This window comes from Falco biarmicus, chromosome 1 (genome assembly GCF_023638135.1).
Source record: "Falco biarmicus isolate bFalBia1 chromosome 1, bFalBia1.pri, whole genome shotgun sequence".
Taxonomy (NCBI): domain Eukaryota; kingdom Metazoa; phylum Chordata; class Aves; order Falconiformes; family Falconidae; genus Falco; species Falco biarmicus.
The window spans coordinates 82,073,289-82,098,006 of NC_079288.1; the positions used below are offsets into that span (position 1 = coordinate 82,073,289).

The 24,718-nt window shown below is 43.8% G+C and overlaps 1 protein-coding gene and 1 long non-coding RNA gene across 13 annotated transcripts in view; both read left to right on the forward strand.

The window, feature by feature from the left end:
- The window catches only part of CTBP1 (C-terminal binding protein 1), a 251,580-nt gene extending 246,919 nt beyond the window's left edge, over positions 1-4,661 (forward strand). For 8 of the 10 annotated variants that reach the window (XM_056340802.1, XM_056340858.1, XM_056340786.1 and 5 more), the window contains one exon: positions 3,188-4,661. In XM_056340802.1, coding sequence (XP_056196777.1) covers positions 3,188-3,374 — 187 coding nt within the window. In that variant the 3' untranslated portion in view covers positions 3,375-4,661. The remainder of the gene's footprint in view (positions 1-3,187) is intronic. The other 2 variants (XM_056340795.1, XM_056340815.1) reach the window with 1 other exon arrangement.
- A 7,364-nt stretch (positions 4,662-12,025) lies between these two features.
- The window catches only part of LOC130153341 (uncharacterized), a 54,793-nt gene continuing 42,100 nt past the window's right edge, over positions 12,026-24,718 (forward strand). For 2 of the 3 annotated variants that reach the window (XR_008823334.1, XR_008823337.1), the window contains exons 1-4: positions 12,026-14,143; positions 21,157-21,343; positions 21,527-21,641; positions 22,506-24,718. This is a non-coding gene — a long non-coding RNA (uncharacterized LOC130153341). The remainder of the gene's footprint in view (positions 14,144-21,156; positions 21,344-21,526; positions 21,642-22,505) is intronic. The other variant, XR_008823338.1, reaches the window with a different exon arrangement.

Below are 24,718 nucleotides of genomic sequence, written 5' to 3' on the forward strand. Positions count from 1 at the left end.
TTTTGTGTTACTACTGTGTGTTTGTTACTGAGCTGCCTGTATATAATAACCCCCTGCCATCTCCTGTGTCGCAGAGCATGCAGGTTGTAGGCAAAGGGAAATCTGACAGCCAGTGAACAGGGGTTGTGCGATTTATAGACATGTTGATACATTTTTCTGCCTTGTAGCAGGTGGAAGATGAGAGTATCTAGGTACCAGAGAGGTGCTTGGATGAGAATAGCTAAATGTTGGCAGTTCAGGAGTTATTTCATGTTGAGGTATTTGACTGGTGATTTTCAGACTCTAATGTAAGATTACAGCATGCACTTAAATGTTTAAGCTCTTTCTGGACAGAAGCAGTTTCTTGAACAGCTCAACATAGTGTATTCAAGGTGCTTGTATGTTTAAAAAATACAGGAGATTAACATAGAAATTAAAGTTGCCTTTCTGTTCTAATTAAGAGGGCTACTGTATTTTTCTTTGTAAATTTAAGACCGTGGGGGAAGGGGTTGGAAGACTATGAAGTAGCAGAGGAGGTATAACTAACTGATTGCTCTCTTCTGCCTTCACAAGAATTTAATTCAGTGGACATTTTACCTGGAAAACATTTCAACTTATTGCTGCCAGAGGAGGAAGATTGGGAGCAACTTTATGAAGTGCTGGAGGGAATGTATTTGCTGATTAAGAATAGAAAAGTAATAAATAGCAACTTAAGAGGTTATGTAGGATAGAAATGCCCATGTGTAGAAGCTGTTCCGTTTATGTGCCCTCCTTTCAGAGATACAATTTGAACAACACTGATTAAATTTTAAGGTAACAAAAATTATCAAAGGAGAATGGCAAAATAGGGTTAGGAATTGTCAAGCAAAATAGAGTTTCTGTAGAGGGATATATTATCTGTACTTGGCTACTGCCATTGTGTAGCTTTAGGAATTGTAGGACTTTTGGGTGTTACTAACAGTGTAGGCAGCCTTTATCTGAGGAGAGGTGCTGGTGGGTAGAATCCCAATTATTATAACTTGGTGTCCAGAGGGAATTTTTTTATATACAGAAAGAATATTTGGAGTCAAAGGAGAACTTAAAGAGCATAATGTGCTGATAAGGTACCTGTTAATGCTTCTGATTCAGCACTGTCTGTTTTCACGAGGGGAGGCTCTGATTTTTCTTCCTGAGGGAAATGCAGTTACTGAATTTGCTCCCTCCTTGATTTCTCCCGGCTCCGCTGTGTTGATGCTCAGGGAACATGTTGTTAGAAAATAGAGATTCTGTGTTGGAAACTGTTGCTGTGTTGGGCTTTTAAATGGAAGTTTTTGTTGTGTCAGTCATGCTGACTTCTTTGTGAAGCACCTAGAGTAACAGATAAGTTGTTTCAAAATTCGATTTGAATAAGTAAAACAATACCCAGTCTGACAGTTTTCATAGGAATTGAAGCAAATTTGATTAATAAGATTCAAATTGAGGTACTGAAACAAGCAACTAATTCCATTAGCAGCTGCAAATTAATTCTAAGGAACCTCTCTGGAGCAGGAATTAGCATAGGAAGCCCTGTAAATATGTATACAATTGGGAACGAAGTTATCTGGCCTGCAGGTGCTGTGATCTTTCACATGCTTGTTATCTATCCCAGACAACAGTCAGTGTTCTGATCTGTAGGATGCTTTCCCAGGATGACCAGGCCAGTGTATGGTGTCTTCGTCATCCCCACGCCTTGTCAGATAGCCATGCTGAGCCCCTCTGACACACTGTTTGCAAAAAACAGTTCCCATGATGTTTCTGTGGTGGAAGAAGAACAAGTAAACATGCTTTCACCCAGCTTTTTTCCTCCTCTGAGTTTTGCCTAAGTTCTGCCCTAATTTTCTATCAGTTTGAGGGAGTTTAGGATGAGTAGCACAAACATGCATTACTTTAAAAGATACCACTGATGAGGGGTGAAATTCCCTGAACTCAACGCTTTCAGTGTTGCACTCTGAGAATACACCGGCAGAATAATGTGATATTTGAAAAAGCTTGACAAGACTCCAAGTGCCTTTTCTCCCATTCAGTTCTAAGTAAATACTAGGGTAGCAAATGCCACAGTGAGTAAGGGCCTAATCACACAAACTGTGTTCAGGCTTTTAAATGCATAACGCTCTTGCTACGGTGCTTGGGTGAGCAGAATATAGCTGGAGAGAACAAGGGATGAGTGTGTGGCTTTACGATGGGGAGAGGAGGCAAAGGGCCAGTGTTAAGTGGCCAGCATGAGATAACTTGCATATGGATATTGAGGTACCTGGCCAAAAAAAGGAAAACATATTGTTGTTAAAAGTGTTCCTGTGTAGCTGTTGTTCATATACAGCACTGTGAAATACCAGTGTTTTATCAATTACATCTGAAACTCAGGATTGAAGCAGTAGATCTGCAAGATTTTTCTTTTTAGCCTGATTACATCAGAGCCATCATAAAATCAAACTGAATCAGAGGGTGATTTTTTTTTATTGAATTTGTAAAATATTTAGGCCTAGATGCTTGTCCAGATAGAGTAAGAAATCTTTAAAATCACCTCTAGCTTTTGCGGTTGCATCTCTTTCTTGCAGTCTGCCTAAAGCACTTGTCTTCTGTCTGACTAGTACCGGTTCTCTTTCAGACAAGTACAGTGGCAAGTTTGATGCTGAAAAAGTTAATCAGCTGCAGTAGGCTTGATTTTGTCATCTTAAGAGTGTGTCGGTATGATTGCTCTGTTGGGGAGCTATCAGAAGGACTGCAAGATTAGTTTAAAGAAATACTTTTTTAAACCACAACAATGAAATTATAAAATTTTGTGTAAGAATGACAGAGAAGAAAAATCCTCAAAGGTCATTTTGAGGGAAAGTCATGGAGAAGCAGTTATGTATTGCACAGACCTAGCCTGAATGACTTCTTGTTGAGGTATACTTTGAGAGGAGCAATACTTCCAGGTTGTTTCCTTTGCTGTGCTGTCACTCATGCTATGAAACCTGAAATCCAAAGAAACAATCTAGCAAACTGTTACTTCTCGTTTGGGTAAATCACAGCATCTTTTGCTTTATTTAGCAGCCTCTGTGTATTGTATCTCATCTGGAGTTTACCCAGCTGTCTTTCTCACTGGTCTGAAAACAAAAGAAGCACCTCTGTAGCTCTAGAAGGAGGCAAGGTGGGCTTGCTGGTCAGTCATCTCTTGGTGTTCATGTATGTTCTCATTTTCTTCTCTCAGCAGGTATCCCCCAGGCGTTGTAAGTGTGGCTTCCACTGGCATACCTGCAGCAGTAGAAGGAATAGTCCCCAACCCTATGTCTTTATCACACGGCCTCCCTGCTGTAGCCCACCCGCCCCATGCTCCTTCCCCTGGCCAAACTGTCAAACCAGAAGCTGATAGAGACCACCCAAGCGACCAATTGTAGCCTACGAAAACAGCATTCCCAACATCGGAGATTTCAACTTCAGCGTGTGGAAAACAAACAAAACAAAACAAAACCCTGGATTTTGATTAAAGGCAAAACCATGAACTTACAGGAGGAGACGATTATTGTTTTAGAAACTGGTCCAATATACAGTATAAAAGGAAAAGGTGGGAGACAAAAAGAAGATTTGGAAACATTTTTTCCTCCGTATAAATTGTAGTTTGTCCCTGTCCAGTGGACTGATTCACTGTTTCTGTGTCCTATGGGTTCTTTGTTAAGCAAGAGAAGTTAGTAGTTAATTATATCATGAATGTACTTGTCTGTGTACAGTTTTTAGAACATTAAAAAGGGTTTGTTTGCTTAGCTGTCAACAAGGAAAAACATAAGGGAGGCATTCAACAAACCGATTTTGAGATTAAAAATCCTTTCTTTTATATTTTAAAACATGCCCAAAAATGAGGCAGTTGGCAAACTTCTCAGGACAATGAATTTTTCCCATTTTTCTTTCTACGCCACACAGTGCATTGTTTTTTCTACCTGCTTGTCTTATTTTTTAGAATAATTTAGTAAACAAAAGAAATACAGTTTCTCCTGATTTTGGCATGAATTCCCTTATTTCAAAATGAAGACAACCTTACAAAGAGATTTTGAGGAAAAAAAAAAAAAAGGTTTTGTATAAACGAGCATTGTGCTTTTTGTCACCAGTTAAAGTATATATTATTGGTGGTATGCGAAAAAGGCACTAGACTACTGAAAAGTAGCAGCATTTCATTGCCTACATTGATTCCTTCCTGGTAATGTGGTAGGCTAGCAATATTTTTGGTTAAAATCATGTTTGTGACTGTAACCATTTGTATGAATTATTTTAAAGAAATAAAAATCCCAGACAAATATCATATGTGTAAAAATTTTTATTTCTAGTAACTGTTTATTCAACTTTTATTAGGTTTCTTAGCTGTAATCTTTAAACAGATGCTGTCAAGTATTTCATTTCTAGCTTTACTTTGCTCTCTGTTGTTTGTAATACTGTCTTGGAAGCTTGAAAAATAAAAAAAAAAATAATTCTTTCCATACCATTTTTCCCTTTACATTTAGTAAATGTTGATCTTTTTTCCTGTGTTTCTAATGGAGTTTGAAATTAAGATGGATTTTGATTTGTACACCGGCATCATCAGCTACAATATGGTAACAGCATTAATGCCACCACTGTGGGCAGAGCAGAGGAGGTACAACAGCAACACAACAATAATAATAATAATAATAAATGTCTTTTGCCGAAGTCCAACATGAGAAGTGTCCATTGTTTTATTTGCTTTTGTGATGATGGAAGCATGCAGCAGGATGTAATTGTATTTGCTATATTGAAGGAGTTTGTTTCTTTGAGCACAGGCAGAAGTGTTTTCAAGGCAGGTTAGATCCCAGCTGGAAGCTGTTGTGGCCTTTCCTGTGCTCCTGGGTAAGATGTCCTTCATCCCTGCACTGTGTGGAAAACAAACAATCAACAAGACAAAAGTTTAGCTGCTGCAAGAAGGAAATTCAGGATAGGCAAAAGTGAACCTGGATATAAACCTCCTTGGTGGTCTCTTGTCTGTTTGTTCACTATTGATCTGAACTAGTAACCGTGCACCTAAGGTTAGTGAGCTGTTTTTATGGGCTCTGTGAAAAGTTACTGTCCCCCATTCCTGCCAGCCTAGCAAACAGCCTCAGCTTCTGTTAGGAAAGTTATAGGAGGCTGCAAATCAAGAAAGACTGAAACTTGTGGGTCTGTAGCCAAGGAGCACTATATAAAGTGAAATTTTGTCTCTGTGGAAGGGTGTAAGGTTTTTGCCGTGAACGTTTAGAGCCAAAATGCCATCCATCACAATTCATTTGGTAAAACTATTCCTGTTCCCTCCGTGAAACAAAACAGAATGTAGCCGTAATGCTGCAAGTTCTCCCAGCGAAGGCACTTTAACAGCTTTGCGCCCGGACACTTGCAAGAAACCAAACGCGTTCTCCTGCAGTTGAAGTAGGATTTCATATTTCATCAGTAATTCATTATTTAAGATGATGCTTTGTCAGGCTGAGGATGCTTCTTTAACATATGTAAAACAAACATTTAACATCTGGCTGTAAAGAATCACTGACAAGTCTCATTTGCAAACAAATTTCCTGAGGAAAACGGAGAGGTGTTTTTTTTCTTTCCTTTTTCCTTCTCTTGCATCAGTTTTGACGTGGCTTATGTAAGTAAGCTCTGTTTCCAGTGAATCAATAAATTGATGAACTAGAAATGAAGGCGCCAGTATTTATTGCATGCATTTCTCAGGCTCTGTTCTGGAAGCTTGCTGTCCTTCAGCTGTGTATTCTGTCATCCATGCTTGCTCAGGCACACATTTTTTCAGGATTTCAGCCTGAAATACCGCACTAATGGGTGCCAAAAGGCATTGCCACTGCAGTGATAGCATAGTCGATATTTTTCTGCTAGTGCTTGAAATATATCTGTTGGTCTGAGCAGTGGAGAGTAATGCAGTTTTGTGCTTCTGTTGGAGCAGAAGGGAAAACTTGTCCATGCAGTGACAAGACTGATAGGTACTGACGGTGGGTTATGGTCTGAAAAGCTGAATTGAGGGGGGGGGGGGGGGGAGGGGGAGAAGCAGGCTTGGATTAAAAGAGTAATTGGAAAAGCGTACTGTAATAAACAAAAGCTGTTATGCCAGGCTAATCTTACATCTTTTATAACTGTTTCTGTTGGGTAGTGGAAGTATGATTAGATTTCTTCTGCTTGGTAAAGGGTGTGCTAAATAAAGTTTAGATGAAGGGAGGGTGCAGTTAGTGGGAAAATAGGGACTTGGGAAGGCAATGATAGCAGAGGGCCACAGGTGGCTTGAGACACTGTTGAAAGGTGAAGGAGGCAATAAAAGTGCCTGCCTCAAACAGGCTTTGGTTTTTGGTTTTGGGTGTTGGGTTTGTGTTTTGGTGTTTTGAACTGAATTGCAGGTCTTGGCCAAGAAGGAGGCCAGCCATCCTGAAACTGCTGCTGGCTCAAAGGCTGTAGGCATTACCAGTGCTGCGCAGGAGGCTCTGGAGCCTGCACAAGAATCTGATGGTATCAAAGAATGGGCTGTTAGAAGCAGAAAGATACCAGTTGTGCAAATGCAAAGTCAAGGAGTTGCAAGTCAAAACAAAAACTTGCCAGAGAAGGGAGCCATGTTTTCCCACGGTGAGACTGGTTGATTGCTACTGTGGGGCAGCAGTGGGAAGGAGCAGCGTGGTGGCAGATGCATCTGGCACAGTATTTTTGGTAGGGATGTGAATGGATCAGAGATGCTACACGGGGACCCGAAGCATGCGATGCATAGTTTTGGTCATGCATTTTCAACAGGGTGAGCTGGAGCTGAAGTGATAGCAAAGACTGGATCTCAGAATGACTGAAGGCGTGTTGGGCTTATCGTGTGAGATGAATAGATTAACTTTACTTGTTCAGCTAAAAGCATAGGCTGAGTTTGGGAAATTACTATAAATAGCAAATGCTGAGGAGGGAGGAGAAGTGTTAAAGAAACGCTGGTGTATCAACAAGCAAGCATAAATGGGGGTTAGGAAAAGATCTGTGTTAGCAGGGAGGTCCTGGGACCAGTTTCCAGTTGGAGTTACTGGGAGTCAGCCCTGACCTCCCTGTAGCTTGGGCTGGGGCTTTTTGTTTTGGTTTTGTGCTTGGGGTTTTGTTGGGGGTTTATTTTTTTTCTTTGTTTTTGCAATCCAAAATGTGAGAACATTGTTTAAAGGTCATACAAGGTTGCTACCAAAGCAACAGCTAGAGGCCCTTTCCATTCAGGGTAAACCACTTCAGCTTCCTTCATAATGAGCCTCGAGGCTTTTTCCTTCAGTGTGTTTATTTGAGAAAATGCCTTACTATTTGCTTGCCCAGCCTTCTACCTCAGATGATGAGGGCTTTTCCAAATGACCGTGACTCCTGCAGTGTAGCTGTTACCAGCTTACTCCTCGCCTCGGACCGATGGGGTTTCTTCTCCTCTTGTTTGGTCTCAGTGGGCGCTTCAATAGTGTTGGTGGTTCTGCTTGAAGGAGAAGGCAGCGCTGCTAGTATTTCCTTTATTCAGCTCACTCCAACCTTTCTACTTTTTGTAAATCGGGGGGGAAAAAAAGGAAACGGGAAGAAAAAATAAAGCCCTTGGTTTTAAGGGCAGAGAGCTCTATTGGATCATTTTGTCTGACCGCTTAGTAAAGCCGTTAAATGTGATGTGCTTCTTCATTAATCCTGATACCATGTTTTGACTTAAGTAAATCTTTCAGAAAGATTTCTAGTCTATATTAAAATGTCAAGTGATGGTATTTTTGCTATTTCCTTTGATAGTTTGTTTAAATGGGGGAATAACTGTCACTATAATTTTTAAACTGCTTTATTTACTTTGGCTTTCTTTGTCTCTAAATTCCAGTTACTGTTTCATGTTGAACATGAGGTCATGTAGGCTGACTTGAATTTGGTGAGCATGTCACATTTTAGCCAATTTGCCTTTGCGCTGAGGTCAGTGACACATCTTCCAGGAAGATGAAACAGTGTTATTCATCCGTTTTCTTTTCCAGTTTCTTTCATTATACCCTACACCCTTTCCTTTGTGGCTCTGTATGAATTTTTTGAATGACCGTCCAATACGGTTGTCTTCTACAGATGAAATTACAGGATTTCTGATCTTCTCTGAGACTTTCAGCTGTTGTCTTCTTGCCTCCATTGACTTTTTAATTTCCTTGGTAAACTGTTTTCCTGCGAAGTCACAAGTGCTCGAAGAACTTGATTAATCCTCAGTCTTCTAAATCCCATTTGCCTAGGTAGCCCTCATTAGTAGCAAAAGCTTCACATTGAGTAGATGCTCAAGGCCGTGGGCTCACTTTTATAGTGCAAGTGCTTGCTTTCATCCCACCACCTGCACCCATGGTGTGTCTGGACCTTATCTGGGTCTCGTACATCGTATCAGGCTGTTTGTCCCTCAGCATCCGCCTCCTGCTCTTCTTTGTTTCCTTCTAGAGTTCAGAAGGCTTGGAACATTACTTTTAGAATTCTTCCCTTTTTTAGAAGAAATGTCCTTTGGTCAGTTCTACTTGTAACCTGCGAGTTCCAGCTTGACACAGACCACTTCAGCTCTCTCTTTGGCTGCCCTCCATGCACACTACCTTGCTAAACACATGTCCAATATTCTGTGGTTTATGTCCCCTTTTGGGCTTGGGATCACTTGGTCACACAGGTTTTCTTTATGCAGTTCCTCATCTGGAGTTTCCTTCCTACACTTTCTGTTCTAGAATACCAATTATGGCTCTTCAGAACTAGTCCCAGCACTTTTCTTTGCCTTTACATCTCTGCTCAGCCATAGCGGAGTGTTTTCTTGAAGGAACATCATTTGTTTTGGGGGGTGGTTGGGGGTGTTGTGACACTGTGTCAAGGCTGCCATAAACAGGCTAAAGTATGTCCTTGGGATGTTTAGAGGCATTTGAGACATTGCCAAGACGATGTGGATCATTCCCTGAGCATGCCAATCCGTTGAAGACATTTGCTACTTGCACAGTCTTTAATTACATATTTATCCCCCTTTCATGTGCTGCCTAAAAAGGATGAGCGGTTGCTGGTTGGAAGCGTTGATGATCTGCTCAAGAAATAAAGTAAGGAAGTATTTTTAAAAATGCATTTAAATAGCTGAGTATGTTTTGAGTTGCAAAAGATTTAAAGTAATATAACCGAACAAAATTATTAACTTAAATTGCCACAAGAACCTTTTTTACATGGCAAGTTTGATGTATTAGAAGTAGACAATAATGCATCAATGTTTCTTCATCTGCGCTGTGAAAACAGTCCTTGTGTAGTTTGGGAAGAGCTTAAGGCACTGGTCCTCCCTGGATAAACCCTGAGAGTTAGGGCAGCAAATCGACAGCTAAAATTAGGTCTCCTGCAGAGCTGACATCTCAGACTTGTGTTTCCAAATGCCTCCAGCCATTTTCAAAATGTTCCATCCAACGCAATGGATTGAATTCTCAAGCCAGTTGCCTCCACCACAGCTGTCAGCTTCACAGCATCTTCCCCTTCCCGGGAAGGCAGCAAAGCAGTGGCACGTGCTCTCCAGCACACCTAAAAGCATCAGAGGAAATCCCATTTAAGTCTCCGTTGCTGTTTAGTAGGATTTCGGTTAAGCCCTTGTGTAAAGTTAAGTCTGCGCTGTATTTTACTACTCTTAAACCACAACGGAAAGAGAATCTGCTTTTGGTGTTTCCCAGTAACATATTTAATGTTATCAGCATCAGTAATTTTCACATTAAAATTGAGTATGGGCACTTCCAGCTTCTTTTTGCGATGGGTTTTCAGTCATGTTGCTGTTTGCTTGCCCGTTATTTTTTTTTTAAAGGCCTGATGTATGTGAATTGTGTTTATCATATTATGAAGTTACGGTGGTAGATTTATTTTTATCTCTTAAGTTATAGCCATTTGTAATTGGCTTCAAGGCCATCGCTTTCCATTCCAAGCATGACGTGGAAAGCCTGTCTTTTGAAATGGACTGCTAAAACTGGAGGTTTTCAAGAATTCATTCTGAACAGCTGTCTTTTTTTTTTTTTTTCTTTTCCTCCTGCAGACCAGCCATTTTAACCACAGGATGCAGCCGTCGTGTTGCAAGAAGGTAAGAGATGGCGAATCTCCACCGTGACACAAAGCTCATTTTTAGAGGTTTTCAGCCTCTGTAAATTCAAAGGATAAAGGCAGGGTTGTACATCATGCAACTAGTGTCTGAGATCTGATCCCATTTTACAGAAGAATGGAAGTCTGAAGTCTGTTGAAAGAGCAATATTGAATTGTGGCCCCTTGGACTGTGGCACACATGCCACTTGAATTTTTGTATGCATCCCAGAGCAAAATGTGTCATTCCAGTGCCTGTGTTTCCCAACGACACAGGCTCTGGGACACAAACCTCACTATTTGGAGAACTCTCTTCATGTGTGATGTCCAGCATTGCTGGAAGCAGGATAAGGTTTCTGATGTTGCTGTGATCCTCAAGGCATTTTAGTTTTCGTCTGCAATTAATTGTCAGTGGAGCTGCCAGTGACTCCCCGTAGTTGGTGATGTATTTGTGAAAGGCAGCTGTGTGTTCAGATCTGAGCAGACACCACTGGTTTTCCTTTGGAAAGGTTGTTGGCTAGCTGTGAGATGGTGGCTGTTCTTAAATCTAGCTCCATGTGCCTGAGCTCTCTCTTCTGCTTGTCTTGGATGACCTAAGTGAAAGCTTAAAAGGAATAGCTCCTCATGTATATAGTTTAATTAGGTGCCTGAGGTTACAGTGAAATAAACCAGGGACAGTCTCTGCAGGTACAAGTGTGTCTGGTGTAACCATCTCATGGCAATAAATCTAATTTTCTAGTTTCAAAGTGGCTTCTTTACTTAGGAAATGCACCCTATAGAAATGAAATGCCACCCGGCAGAGGTACCCCTCTGTACTGCCTCTTATCCCCTCTCTCCCCAGGTACGCACAGCCCACTGGAAATCCATCCCCAGAAGACAGAGAAGGGTGAAACTTTTCCAGCCTGTGGTGCCGTTTTTGAAAAACTACTTTGATAATCCACATCTGATAATTCCCTCCCAATATCTATTATTGTGAGGTTTAAAACTCCAAATGTTGGAAGCACTCTTAAACAGAGCATCTGTTTATAGGCTCAGCTCCATCAGCCCCTGTAATCCCTTTGGAGAGGTAGATTCCTGGGGAGTGAGGGCAATGTTTTGTTTTTTGTGGTATGTTAATTTTTTAATTTTTTTTTTTTTTTTTGTATGCCCATTCCAGGGGTCTGAACTTTCAGAAATGCAGTGTCTGCTCACTCCGGGGGGCGGCGGGGGGGGAAGTTGGCCTTTGCCTGGTTGAACATGTCAGGGGATGGAAATCACAGTCTGACCCTCGTGGTAAGTTAAATGTGTGAAGATGTGATGGAAGAGTGTAATGTCACAGTGTGCTTTCCCATCTGACAAGCCTGAGTCTGTGGAGGTGCCGAGTGGCAGCTGCTGTGGTACCAAGCCAAACCTTTGGCTGCAGGGAGACGGATGATCGAAGCGCACTTCTGCATTTTACAATAGGAACAGTCTGATGCTGAGCTGTTGTTTTCTCCAGTTCCCTTCTTAGAAACCCCTTGCTGCTCGCTGCTTTAAGCCAGGGCCGTATCCTGGCTCTGGAGCACCCAGGCTGGAATACATGAGCTTTTCTACTGATTTCTCTGCGAAATTTAAGAACTGGAGGTGATCTGGTTTGTGATTGTTATATATCCTATATATATGTGTATATATTTTTTTATGGGGTTTTGTGGTTTTGTTGTTTAGGGTTGTGTGTGTGTGTGGGGGGGGTGTTGGTTTTATTTTGGGGGGTGTGTGTGGTTGCTTGGGGTTTTTTTAATTATTATTATTATTGCTACTATCTCCTGCTATTTTTCCTCCAAGACCTGGAGAGCCGACCGGCACTGTGGATGCCCCGGGCACACGGCTACCGAGGATCCCCCCGCAGTAGCCACTAGGTGGCAAAACACCCTCTGCGCATCCCGGCCGGGCGGGGAGCCCCGCGACGGCGGCGGCCGCTGCTTTCCCCGCGCCTGAATTAAACCGTATGAGATAGATATATATCTGTATCTATATCCATAAGTTGTTATGGCATATTTAGATACTGCACATGGAGAACCTTCACTTTAACAGTCCATAAGTGGTCCCATTCTTAAGTACGTATAGGTCGTTCCGAGTTTGAGCCTGCCCAGAGCATTTCAGCGGCAGGGTTTGCCATCTTATCCCGGAGTTTGAAGAGGATTAACGTATACAACAGCCTGGGGAGACTTAATGAAGCTGCATCAGTCCTGGCTCACCTGTTAATCACAGTTCAAGTGTCGCTTCCTTTCTTCAATTACAGGCAGCTCAAAGACCTGGGACCTGTTCAGGGCAGAGGCTCTGTAAATGCTTTCTTGTGTTTATAAACATGTAAATGAATATTTGAAGATAGTTCCTGCCCAATGTATTTTACAGGCACAAATATGAAGGCTCGTTAAAAAGCGGAGGGGACCCTAGGCATTTTCTAAAGGCTGGGCATAGGTTACGCTGCTGGTTATTCTGACCCCCTGAGATTTTGTCCCCTGCGGAATCTGTCCTTGTTCTTTTGCCTACTGGAGATGTCTCAAGTTACAGATTTCCATCACGGTCTGTTTTTTTGTTGTTTTCTCAATAGTGTTCAGGGGCCCTCACAGGGAAGTTTCCAGTTCCTTCTGTACGGTGACGGCAGCGCTGTTGGCTGGCTCCTTTCAGACAGCTTTCACACATCCGAGCCTCTCCTGCCCTGGTCCCTTTCCCCCACAGCACCGCTTGCAGCCACACACCGCACTGCCCTGCCGAGCCTGTCTTTTTTGGGTAGTGGTACCTCTTTTTCATAGATGCTGGGACACGAAAGTCCTCCACCACTCACCTAGGTCCTCCCACAACCTTCAGCGGCATGTTCACTCCCTCTCCCTCGGCAGAGGTTTCACTCGGAAGAACAGAGAATTACTTTTGCCCCAGAACGATGATCCGAAATATCATGTTTCGGAATGTGGTGGGAATCTCCTATTCTGGAATGGTGAGAAACATGAGATTTCCTCTGCTTCTCTTTGTCTCTGGCAGACGGGATGTTAAAGTCAAAGTGTTACAATTAGGCACAATAATAATGGCAATAGATCAGATCTGAGCAGAAACAGTGGATGCAAAGCAGGTTTTTGACCCAGTCGTTTAGTAATGGAGCATTGGTCTTCTGAATGGAAGGCTGTATATAATGTTATGGAAAATACAGCATGATACTGGTCACTTAAGCATTATAATGTTCACATGGCCACAATGAGGTTTCACAAAATACCAGAAGTCTGGATTTTGCATTTTCAAGTACTTGCCTTGAGAATCTTAGTGCTGATAGTCTAGCTCAGGGGTCCTCAAACTTTTTAACCAGGGGGCCGGCGCGCGGATGCAGTGGCAGGACGTCATCTGCGGCTGCTTGGTTTCCCCCCCCAACCCCCGGCAGGGGCGGGCGGGGGGGTCTGTAAATACCGGGGGCCGGATTAAGGACCCTGGGGGGCAGTGTCCGGCCCACAGGCTGTAGTTTGAGGACCCCTGGTCTAATATTTGTATTCATAATTTCATTTAGTTCTTGTGGCTTTGAGGAGTTCTGGCTTTTTTTTACTGTGCGGTGGATCTGGTGAAGGTGAGTCTCCTGTTGCCACTCTCTGGAGGCAGGCAACTTCATCGTTGCAGGTGGAAGGGTAGCCATGGGTCTGAAAAGTGCTGCTGGGCACTATGAATTCTGGACGAAAAGCACAGGGTGCCCAGAGCTTGGTTTAGGCTGCCCGCCATGGTCCCTTGGGTGCCTGCTCAGGTCAGGCCCAGGGCTACTGGGTCCTGCTTCCACATGCCATAGCAGGGAGCTGCAGCTGCAATGCCTGGGTCAGGCAGTTTCCATAGATAGTCTGAGTATGACTCACTGCATGGTAAGAAAAAACAAATATCCCCAGGTCTTTCTTGTGACAGGACAGTTCTCAGCTGCAAAAGCTGACTTCCTGTTTGCAATAATTTGCTACGAGGCAAAAGCAAAAAACCCCACCTGTTAATGAAGAGACAACATATTTTCCAAGCATGTTAAATATATAAAAATGGTGCTGGAATTACAACAGATAGACAACACTTATTTGTCTTTGACAGACATGAGAGACATGAATAGCTGTGGAATATAACCTGGTGGTCCCAGTTTACAGCAAAGGTAATGTCTTTGTTATTTGTAAAGGGTTAATCAATGATTAACAGACATTACAATTAATGGTTAATTGATTGTTGTAGACTTAGTTCACACATGGCTTGCAGCTATCTGTAACATTGCATTCATGCTGTAATGTATTTATAGCAGTTATTAATCACGCGCTAGTGTTTTTTAAATGTTCTCACTTTATTAGGTGTAACCAAATTTTCAATAGCATATCAGTGAACTTGAGTTCTCTCTCCACATTAGCAAAAGGGAAGATACAAGAAAGTGATTAACTTGGTCTTGCTTTCTTTAATTTGAGGAAACCATCAGCTGCATAAATAGGAGGCACTATCACATTATGAAAGCAATTTTAAGTAAAACATGCCATTTATGGAAGAAGAACGCTTAAAGATTTTTGTAATTACAAATATTTGTGCTGTTAAGTGAATTGCATTAAAGTATTTGTTGTTGCTTTATTTCCCTGGAGGACTCTTCTGTAGTGGGAGCTTTGTTATGTTGATAAATGTGCCTGAAAGCTTTATAATGTACTGATGCATTGTAATGATAAATAGATCTGGTTAAGTAGTAAAGATCAAACACACAATTAAACAGACTGTAATATACATCTTGCTGAGCAAGGGAAAACAATAGTGGAATCAGTAAAGATGAATACAAATGGTTTTATTGAACTGAGCAAAAAATATTTTATTATGCCTACAGAATGAGGAAATCCAGCCTGATACTTGCATGAACAGACTTACAGAGTGCTTAATCAGATATAAAATACCTTTAAGATGTTCAACATTTATAATCAATGGGCAGGGCTTTCTCTGACTGCTCAGAGTAATGGAAGTGTGCAACAAACCAGAGGTTGAGCAGATCAGCATGGCGTGGGACTGCTGCGAGAGGAGCCCAAGCACAGCAGGCAAGGCTCACAGGTCTGATGCAGCAGGAAAATTAACAAAAACATGTTGCACTTGACAAAAAGATTAGAGCTGAATATTGGCAGCGCCTGCTTCTATTGTCCAAAATGTGCTTTCCTAGAACCTTTCCCAGCGGGGAGACTGGTTCATGCTTGGCAAGGCCACAGAGGTTTCACACTTCTTATTGCCATTTGCTCTTTCAAATACCGGAAAAAGTGTGATTCAGAAGCAGCGTGCTGGAAGAGGTAAGTATGGGTATGCATTAGTTGAGAGTCACAAAAATAAACCTTTAACATAAAAGCACTGAGGGGGACTTTCATTCAAAACTCAGAGCAGTACCCATGCAACCTGCTTGCAGATTATCCGTGTCCATTCCAAGTCTGAATTACTCTGAAGGGTGTTTTAAGTGAATTTCCTTTGCAGGGATACCCATAGCCAAGTCAGCACAATAGGAATTTCATAGCTCGTTGTACACATGCTATGGTGAAATAACTCCTAGAGGAGTTAGAATTAGGCAGGATAAACAGAAGAAATACTAATTCCCCTGGATTGACTTTATGTGAGCTCCTACCCTACACAGTGCTTTGCCCACCTGGAATAGCATAAGCTGGGTAGATTCCTTTGCAGTATCTGGGTATTAGCCAGGCTCAGGGGAGAGACCAAATCCTGCCTCGCTGATGCCAGCAGCCGAACTCCTAAGCCTTGTGCACACTGGCCAATTATCATGTAAAATCCCCCCGGTGCTCACCACGTTCTGCTATATCACCAGGAACCGCCAACTAGAGAAAAAGCATCCGCTCATGACATGGACTGCTGCAAAGGCATTTCCCTAGGATGTACAGCACGATCCATTCCAGCCAGCAAACCCGTTACTTCTAATTTACCGTGTGCTGCTAACTACTACAAGCTTTGCACAGCCTCCAGGAAGTTGGGCTTATTTAATGACAAGCAGGGGAGCAGTAAATGCTTCCAACTTTTGGAGTTTAAGAGCAAAAGGAGTGGCCAGGGAAGGTGGTGTGCCCCCATGCATCTGGCTTCCCACAACTTGAGCTACAGGTGCTGCTCGGCACAAAGAGCGGTGTAGGAGTTCTCAGGAGCAGATGTGGTGACAGAGCCGGTTTCTTCTCTGCAAGAAAACTCATTCCTGCCCCAAGAACTCCTTGTCACTCTGCAAAGGTATTTAGATGTCTGACTGCCACTTAAGCATCTAAATACCTTTATGGATTTGGGCTTAGGTCCTAACTGTGTAGCTGCAGTCCATACCATCACCAGTTTTGCATGGCAGGCACCAGATCGGATTTGGCCGTGGAGAGAAGCACGGCCCGGCAGCCACTGACTCTGATTTAATTGGGTTGAGCTGGTTTATGGTTCCTCACTATACACATTTTTTTCCTTGTTGAAAAACAATGTGTCTGCCAAGGCCAGAAGGAAAGCGGGAGCTGTCGGGAGGGGAAATTGCAGCCTGACGGGGACAACTCTGCTCAATGGGAAGTAGGCTCGAAAGGGTTTTGCGATGTCTGTTGGTTTATGCCATCCCTTCATCACCGAGTTTGCAGTCCAAAGATTATTTTGGATGCTTGCCTATTCCCAGAAGCTCCGTGTGCTCGGAACTATTTCAGCTCTGAGTTAAGACAATAATTATAATCAAATCTCATGCTCCGCTGCCTCGGCCAGTCACCTCCACGGAGCAGATGGGAAGGGGGCTCGAATCAGCAAGGGTTTTCCCTCCCAGTGTACAACTGGCCTGATGCCTTCAGAAAGGGCTTTTTTATTTTTTCTTTTGGCTCCCCTCTACTTCTCTCATGGCATCGGGGACAGGCTGCAGCTGGAAAATCATGGACAGGGTTTGAAGTGTTTGAAGGGGAAGGAGAAAGTTATTTTGTCTGCTGCCTGTCTGCTGCTCCTTGTTCCCACACCCCGGCTGCACAGCCAGCCAGGCTGGGAGCGGGCAGGCACAGGGAACTGGTTTTTTTGGTAGCGCCTCCTGCATCTGCTGAGCTTCAGCGTCAGGTCTGAGACTTGCCCCTGAGCTCAGCCTGGCTGGTTAGTCCAAGTCCCACATTCTCAGGTCAGTTGTTAGAAGAACTGCAAATGGACTTGCAAATAGGTATTGGGCTGTCCCGCATGGCAGGCACGGCTGCGAGCGCACATGGAGTTGCTGCTGGTGTTGACAGCGCTGTGCTGAACTGATTAATTCACACGGCATAAACACAAGGGCAGGCACTGGTCATGAGCACACCGCTTTGGAAGGCTGTCCCTCAGTGCATCTGTCCTTCCAGCCTCCTCTGCACCGTGGGATTAAGGCGAGATGTGATGGAGTCCCTTCTGTTGGATGGTCCCTCTGTGCTTTGTCACCTCCATCAAAAAAGCAGGAGGGTGACTGCTCAGCTCTGGTGCAGTTTTGACCCCCAAATGATGTGTTAGGTCTCCAGAAAATTACAAACAAAGAGGTGCCTTTGGGAAAGTTCTACTGGAATGGGGACAAAGCTGCTGAATTGACTGGGTGCCTCTTTGAAAACATATACCTCTACTGCATGTTGGGTGGCTTTCATCAACAGTCTAGCCTGTGTTGTGTCACTGGTGCGTACTGGTCACTGAAATGCTTGAGATGGAAGAGTACCTTGCAATTCCTCTGTGTGTTTGGCTTCCATGCAGCATTCCTAAAACAGGTCAGGAGTGAGGATCCACTAGTTACCGGTGCTGGTCAGACCCAGATAAGATAATTCGGCTCATTCACCTGGAGCTGGTGGTGTGAGATTGCCAGGTGCTAGCAGGGAAATAAGTCAAGACACAGTCTAAGGACCCCCATGTTCCCTTCACTTACCCCACTGATGAAAGGTCCCAGTGATTTGATGTTTTATTTTATTTTTGGCAATGGCTGATGAAATCTCCTTGGTGCCATAGCTCTTTTGTTTTCTTTTTCCCCATTTCGGCTTATTAGAAGAGAAAATTACATGTAAATGTTATGTGGAATAGCTGCTGAATGCTTGAATTTTTACTGCTCTCTCATGCTGCATCTTTAGTTGTCACTGGTTTTTCTCCCCCCCTCCCCCTTCTTCATCTTAAAGGCCGTTGAGGCTGATTGTGGCTTTCTGCATTACAGTAGCTGCAGCGGTTGTTACAGCATCCCGTTGTACCCCGTGACTGCTATTAATGAGATGTTTGTTCTCTTGAAGGTGATTGCAAGGGTTGTTGTTAAAGTGAAAAAAATACAAGCTCTGTGCACACTCTTTTCCCAGATTTGGGATCTTCACCAAATTTATGGTGGTGCTTTAGATCTGGATCCTTGCCTTATTCACATGGCTGTCTGATTCACGAAAGTACCTCCAGGGAGTATTTAAGAAACGCTCTGTGTTTACAGGAAAGGGGCAGGCAGCACCCGCACGGCTGCACAAGACCATATTTATCCAGTGACTCAAAAGCCCTGACTTGGCAAAGTCTTTGCAGAGTTTGCAAGACCTTCAGTGGTGAGTTTCCCGGTTACAAACCCAGGGAATCTCCTGCCCACCCCAATGCCCGGCCACCAAGGCCATCTCCTCACTCCGGACCGCTGTCCCATCACCCAGCCTGGACCCTGCAGCCCCAAAGAGGCGACCAAGCGAGCTGTTCCTCAGGGATAGACCTGGTGCAGACACGTCCAGGAGCTGTTTACATAGAGGTCTATAAACTTAGAGCGTTGTTAGCTCTCTTGGCTTCATCAGCCAGGAAAAGCTTGTGGGATCTCGTGGTTATTCCAGCGAGGAGGAGAAAATGATGACACCGAGGAGGAATGCGGCTCTCAGCCAAGGTGGCGGGCACGGTCCCTCGCTGTTCCTCTCCGGCACGTGATCCCCACATGTGCTCACGCCGTGTGAACCTCCTTCTCCTCACCCCACATTCCCCCATCACCTCTGCCTCCCTCCTCCTTTTTCACAGCCTCGCAGGCTCCCCCACCCATGGGCTCCCCACATGTTTGGGGGGCTGAGGGGAGAGGGGCTGGTTTAGCTCTTGCCTTCACGGAGGAGATGGACTATTTCTTGCTCTTTTCTTCGATGGTGTGCAGCAGGCGCGTAACCGCGCTCGCAGCAGCAGCTGTCTTGATGAATATTTGCCCAAATCATTACACTATCTAGCAGTTAGCCTGCAAAAAGGCCCAGCACCATTTGTATGGTAATGGAAGGCTTTCTCAGAAATGTTTTGGAAGCAATCAGCTAAACTAATAGGATTTTATGTAAACCAATCTTTCTTTAGATCAGGGTGGTTGTTTTTTTTTCTGGAGAGGAGGGTAAGGGCTTTTTAATAAATGCAAATTGATATTTCAATGAAAATGGAAATGAGAGAAAAAGTTCATCACCAGGGTAAAATGCTGTGACTTTGCTCCAGTAGCAGCTTCGCCTGTGAGTCTCTGCACAGCCCCCTGCAGCCACACCGAATTTCTGAGGTGCTGAGGCATGGCACAAGGAGGAGAAAAGCTTTCTTCCACCTTCACGCTACAGCGAGACATCAGCTGGGTTGGACTTTCCACCCCCCCGCCAAATCTGTGGTTTCCCCAGTCCTGGCCCTCTGCAGAGGGTCACAGCAAGCGGTCACAGGGTGGGGGGGGTGGGGGGGGCGGCTGTGGGTGAGTGGGCTCAGTCTCTTGTCGTTGCTCATTTCTGCTGTGGATCAGCAGCTCTAGTTCTCTGTAACTTGAGCTTTATGTACCACTCCGGCAGGATTTGAGAAAAGTAAAGGATGAGAAGCACTCAGAAATCTGATTTATGCTGTGTGTTCAACGCTCTGCTTGTGAGATTAGAGCCTTGCACTGGGGAATCGCTTCACTGCGTCCCCCTACTACTAGGGGCTCTTGCTGCAGACCCCAAATGCCTTCTCGCTTGGGACGCAGCCGAGGTAACTTGCTTGGCCCTGCTCCCGCTTGCCTCTCTGTGCAAGGGTCTGGTACGTGACAGCAGATTGTCTGTGTGGAGCGTGAGGCTGAGGTTGTTGCAGTCAGTCATTTCACTGCTTCTTGTTTATATATAAAAAAAAAAAAAAAAAAAAAGATAATTTAAATTCACTCTGACCAATCTGTAGATGTGGTGGTACTGCTGGAAGTGCTGTTCAAGGAGACTCAGGCCAGCAAGGGTCTGGCATCCAGGAGATTTCAGGTGAAGAACTCTCAATCTGAGGCTGAACCTGGATTTGGAGCAGCAGGGGTTTGGGCTTGCCCGTCCTGTGCAGCAAAGCACAGCAAATGTACGTGGCAGAGAGGTGTGATGAGTCCCCAAGGCCTCCGAGAGAAACCTCCAGCAGCACATGGGCAGGATGGACACACTGAGCAGCAAGCCTGGTGGGATCATACACCCACAAGCCCTGCTGCAGGATGCTGTTCGAACTTGTTAGCGGTGTAAAAGTGTCAAACAAAAAAGCATGCAGGGAGTGGTGTAGTGAACAGCTGTTTTCCTCATTTACTGCGGGGTGATACCAGCAAGGTATGCAAACCGCAATGGGGAAAGGTAAACATGCCGAGATGGCATGCGGTCCCTTGGAAAGTCCCAAACATCTTGACTGGGCAGTGGGGAAAACAAGTGATCTTCTACCATGCTGGACTCGATCTTGTGGTAATGCTGTGACTCTGGGTGCAGCAGCAGCCACAGGAACGTGAGGAAGCCTGGTGCCAGCAGGGACGTGTTTTGATGGGACAGTGGTGGCTGGGGGGAGCAAGTGGTGGTTGGTGCCTTATCACGCTAACACTGATCTAAATCTACCCGGTGTGCCAGTGTCTTTAATCAAGCTCACATCCCGCTGTGCTGCCTGCCAGCTGCACGGTGGGTCACTAATGAATTGCTCTCCGCAGGAGTGTCTGGAAGCCGGTACCTGAGGTCAGCTCAAGGTGTGCTTGTAAACCACCTGGAGAGTAAAGACGGGGGTTGGTCCACAGCGTGCTGGCTTTGGTGGCAAAGTTGGTTTAAGAAATACCTTCCCCCCTTCAAACGCTTTTTCCTGACCTTTCATTCGTGCCAAGACAGCTGGTGGTGTATCCTGTAACAGGATTGCTGAAATGATTGGGGGTAAAAATTCTTCAAATTTATTTATTTATTTATGATTTTTTTTATTTTTTATTTTTAAAATATTTTTTTTTATTTTTAGCATGTATCACCTCAGTGTCCAAGGCTGGTACCAAATTCCTCCACAGTAATTCCTCCTTTGAGATTGATTCGCTTGGTGACCTCAGTGTGACAGAAAGACCTTGCTCAAGTTTTGGTCGTGTGAGAAGACAAGGTCTAATCAGTGTCCCATCATGTGAAAACACAGATCTGGCCTACAAATATGCCTGGTGAGTTATTCTTAGGCTTGTCTGAAAATATTCAAGTTTTAATCCAACAACATAATCCAACTTTACAACTAGAAGAGTCAAATCTAAGACATTACATATGCATTTATTATAATATGTTTTCATATTTGAAACCATGTGGAACGGTATAAGAAACACCAGAACAAAAAATATGTGTTTTTACAGAGTGTGATCTTTTTTGAACCTCCCTAACTGCCTCAAAAGAGCAAAAGAAGGGCATGGTGATTTGGTATTCCACGTTGGCTTTCCAGATATAATACTGCATTTCCAGACGTTGCAGGTAACACCAACTAGATTATGAAATGGAATATTTAAACTGTTGCATGGTTTAAATGCTTTGTTAGTTTGTCTGGGCTACGTTAAGTTTATATGAGTAGAAAATAATACTTGAATTACAAAAGCAAGTAGCTTTTTCTCTCCTGACATCTCAATCCACTCCTGGAGATACATTCACTGGGAACTTGCAAAGTTTGTTTAAACCATTTAGTCTTTGGCAGCTATAAGGAAGGGTTTTTTTAATAGCATTTATTGAACGCTATAGTCCCAGCATTCAACAAAAATACTACTGAAGTTTCAGCCTGCAGATTTTATATCTTCTAAGGGAGAAAGTAAAATAAACACAGTATATCCAGAAACCAATCCTGATACAGACAGGGGACATTAAAAACAATTTTAAAACCAACCAGAAATGTTCAATTGAAAATTTCTTTGATGGAAAATGCAGTTTCTGCAAAATATAATGAAATAAAACAAAAATTATATTCCAGCTTTGATTGTAAAATTGAAACAAAATCCTTCACTCTGGTTTGGATCTACCAGAATAATAATAAAAAAATAATCTCAGTTTAAAAATGAATCCAAACACTTTCAGGGGTGGCTGCCTCTTGTTTAGGCTTTTGTGCCATAGTTCTCTCCTGTTAGCTGTGGATCAATGCCAGTTATAAATGGGGTATGCCAACAACATGTGGACAGTCCCGGAAACTCTCCTTCCCACTGCTTTTTCCTTACATCTCTAATCTGGCACTCTCAGGAGCTCTCAGCTAGCTGTGTGAATGGCAGACGTGGGGAAGGGATTTGCTATTCATCAACCAGTGCCTGACAGAAACACCTGAGCAGTCAGTGTCTGTGCTTTCCATTGTGGCAGGGCTCTTGGGGGAAAAAAGGGAGTCCTATGTCTTCCCACTGGAAGGGAGAAGCAAGGAAGGGGTGATGTTCTCCAAGCACAACCAGCTGCTTACATGCAGGTAAGGTTTTGCATTCCACAGCAAGTTTTCCAACCTGAACCCAGGTATGGTTGTGCAGAGGACGCCCAGCAATGAGAATGTGTGCGCCTCGGCATTGCTCAGAACATCCGTCTTTGAGATCTTGAGGTCTTTTCCCTACTTGATTCCACATTCATTTATATCCCTTTGAATTGTCAGGGTGTTGAGTTAGTTTGATTAGTTTGATTGCCTTCCTGGATGAAAGATCGTTACAGGAGTCCCAGGATATCCCGAAGTTATTCCTCCACCTGGGAGAAATCTGCCAGTGCTGCACAGTCCACACAAAGACCCTGGCCAGCAGACACAACTGGAGATGCAAAGCACCCCTTCCAATGGGAAGACTTCTGTCAAAGTTTAGATGAAAAAGATACAAGATACTCCTGCAGGGTGGAGAGGCTACTTTTAAATGAAGGAATGGCTCAAATCAGCAAATCCTGTTGACCACAAGGCAAGTTTCTCTTCCTTGCTTTCTTCAGGTAATATTGAAGCAATTTAATACATGAAAACAGTATTCCAAAGGTTGCAGTTGCAATGTGTTTGAATCCACTTACCTCCCACCTACCTTTCTCCTGCCATAATCTGAAGGTGCTCACACTTGTGGTAGCTCTAGCTCCCAGCCATGGGAAGTCCCTTTATGATCAATGGAGATGAAAGCACATCATGTCACCGCCCTTCATCTCTTCCTTACTGGGCACCTGAGAGTGTCCTGGTTGGTGAGACACCTACAGGGCAGATGTTGATGTCTGATGCCATGAAGACACTCTGCTCCATGGCTGTCTATTTATCCCAGCTATAGCTAATTACAAGAGGATTGAACAGGTCTTTTAAATTACCTACCCAAAAATTAGTCTGTAAAGTTACAAATTTCATAACACTTTCTTGCCTTTTTTTCTTGTAAAGCAATTATTACCCTCTTAATTAAGTTGTCACAGACTCCCAGGTGTGTTGATAACAGTTTTTGAGGTTGTCATTCATGCTCTATTCATGTATCAATGACTTTCTCAGCTGTCTGGATTGGAAGAGTTTGCCTGTTCAAAATATTTTGGAATCCATCCACTTTGGCTTTTCTCTAGATTTTTTGTGGCATCGAAAAGCACAGTCGGACACTCAGTGGAGTCCTCAATTTTGTTTCCATCTGGAATCACACACCAGGACTTGTGGGGAAGTTATAACTGGCCTTAGAAAGTAATATGGAATTGATCCTCTGAATTTGGTGAAAATCTACTTAAGAGGTAAATTCCAGTTGATGGCATTTTCAGAATTTCTCTCTTTTTGGGTTGCTTTTTTTTGAAATAACACCAAGTTTTATTTGAATGGTTTCTACTTAAATTATGCATAGTATTTGTTATGCATAAAGGACTTATTCTACCAGTCCCCAGGTGCATCTCAAAAGCAGGTAAATGCAATTAATTCAATAAAACAGTAGACAGTAACTTGACAGTGGTGTTGGAAACCAAACAGTGACTACATCAGTGATCTGCTGCATGGATGGTTGTGATTACCTGCTTGAGGTGAACCTGCTTTGGCAAGGGGTTGGACTGGATGATCTCAAGAGGTCCCTTCCAGCCCTGACCATTCTGTGATTCTGAGATTACAAGTGATATAAAAGTTGCATCAAACCCAGTCTTTAAGGATCTCCGCAAACCTCTTGCAGAGCTCTGCTTTGCAGATTCAACCAGCTGGGAAGAACAGATTTGTTAAGGGTGAATCCAGGCTGGCTGGGAACATTTGGGCTGCCCCTGAATAGGAACTTGGTCCATCACGTCTCGCACCAGGCTGGATCTGCTCGGGGCTTTGTGGGCTGCCCTGGAGATCAGAGGCATGGCCCAGAGCAGAGTCCTGCTGGTGGTTCACTGAGCAGCCCTAGCAGGAAGGACCCATTCTTGGCCCGCCTTCTGGGGCAGAAAGACCAGCAGGATAGAAAACAAAGGTTCCACTTTCTCTCCTCCAAGCCACCACATCAGAAATATTAATGAAGGTGGTAAAGCCTGGGCAGCCTGTCCTTGGGGCTGGCTCATCTACCTACGGTCTAAGGCCAGCCTTCACCGCTCGGTTGAGTTTGCAGAGGGTTGCACAGTGCTATGTTTCACATCAG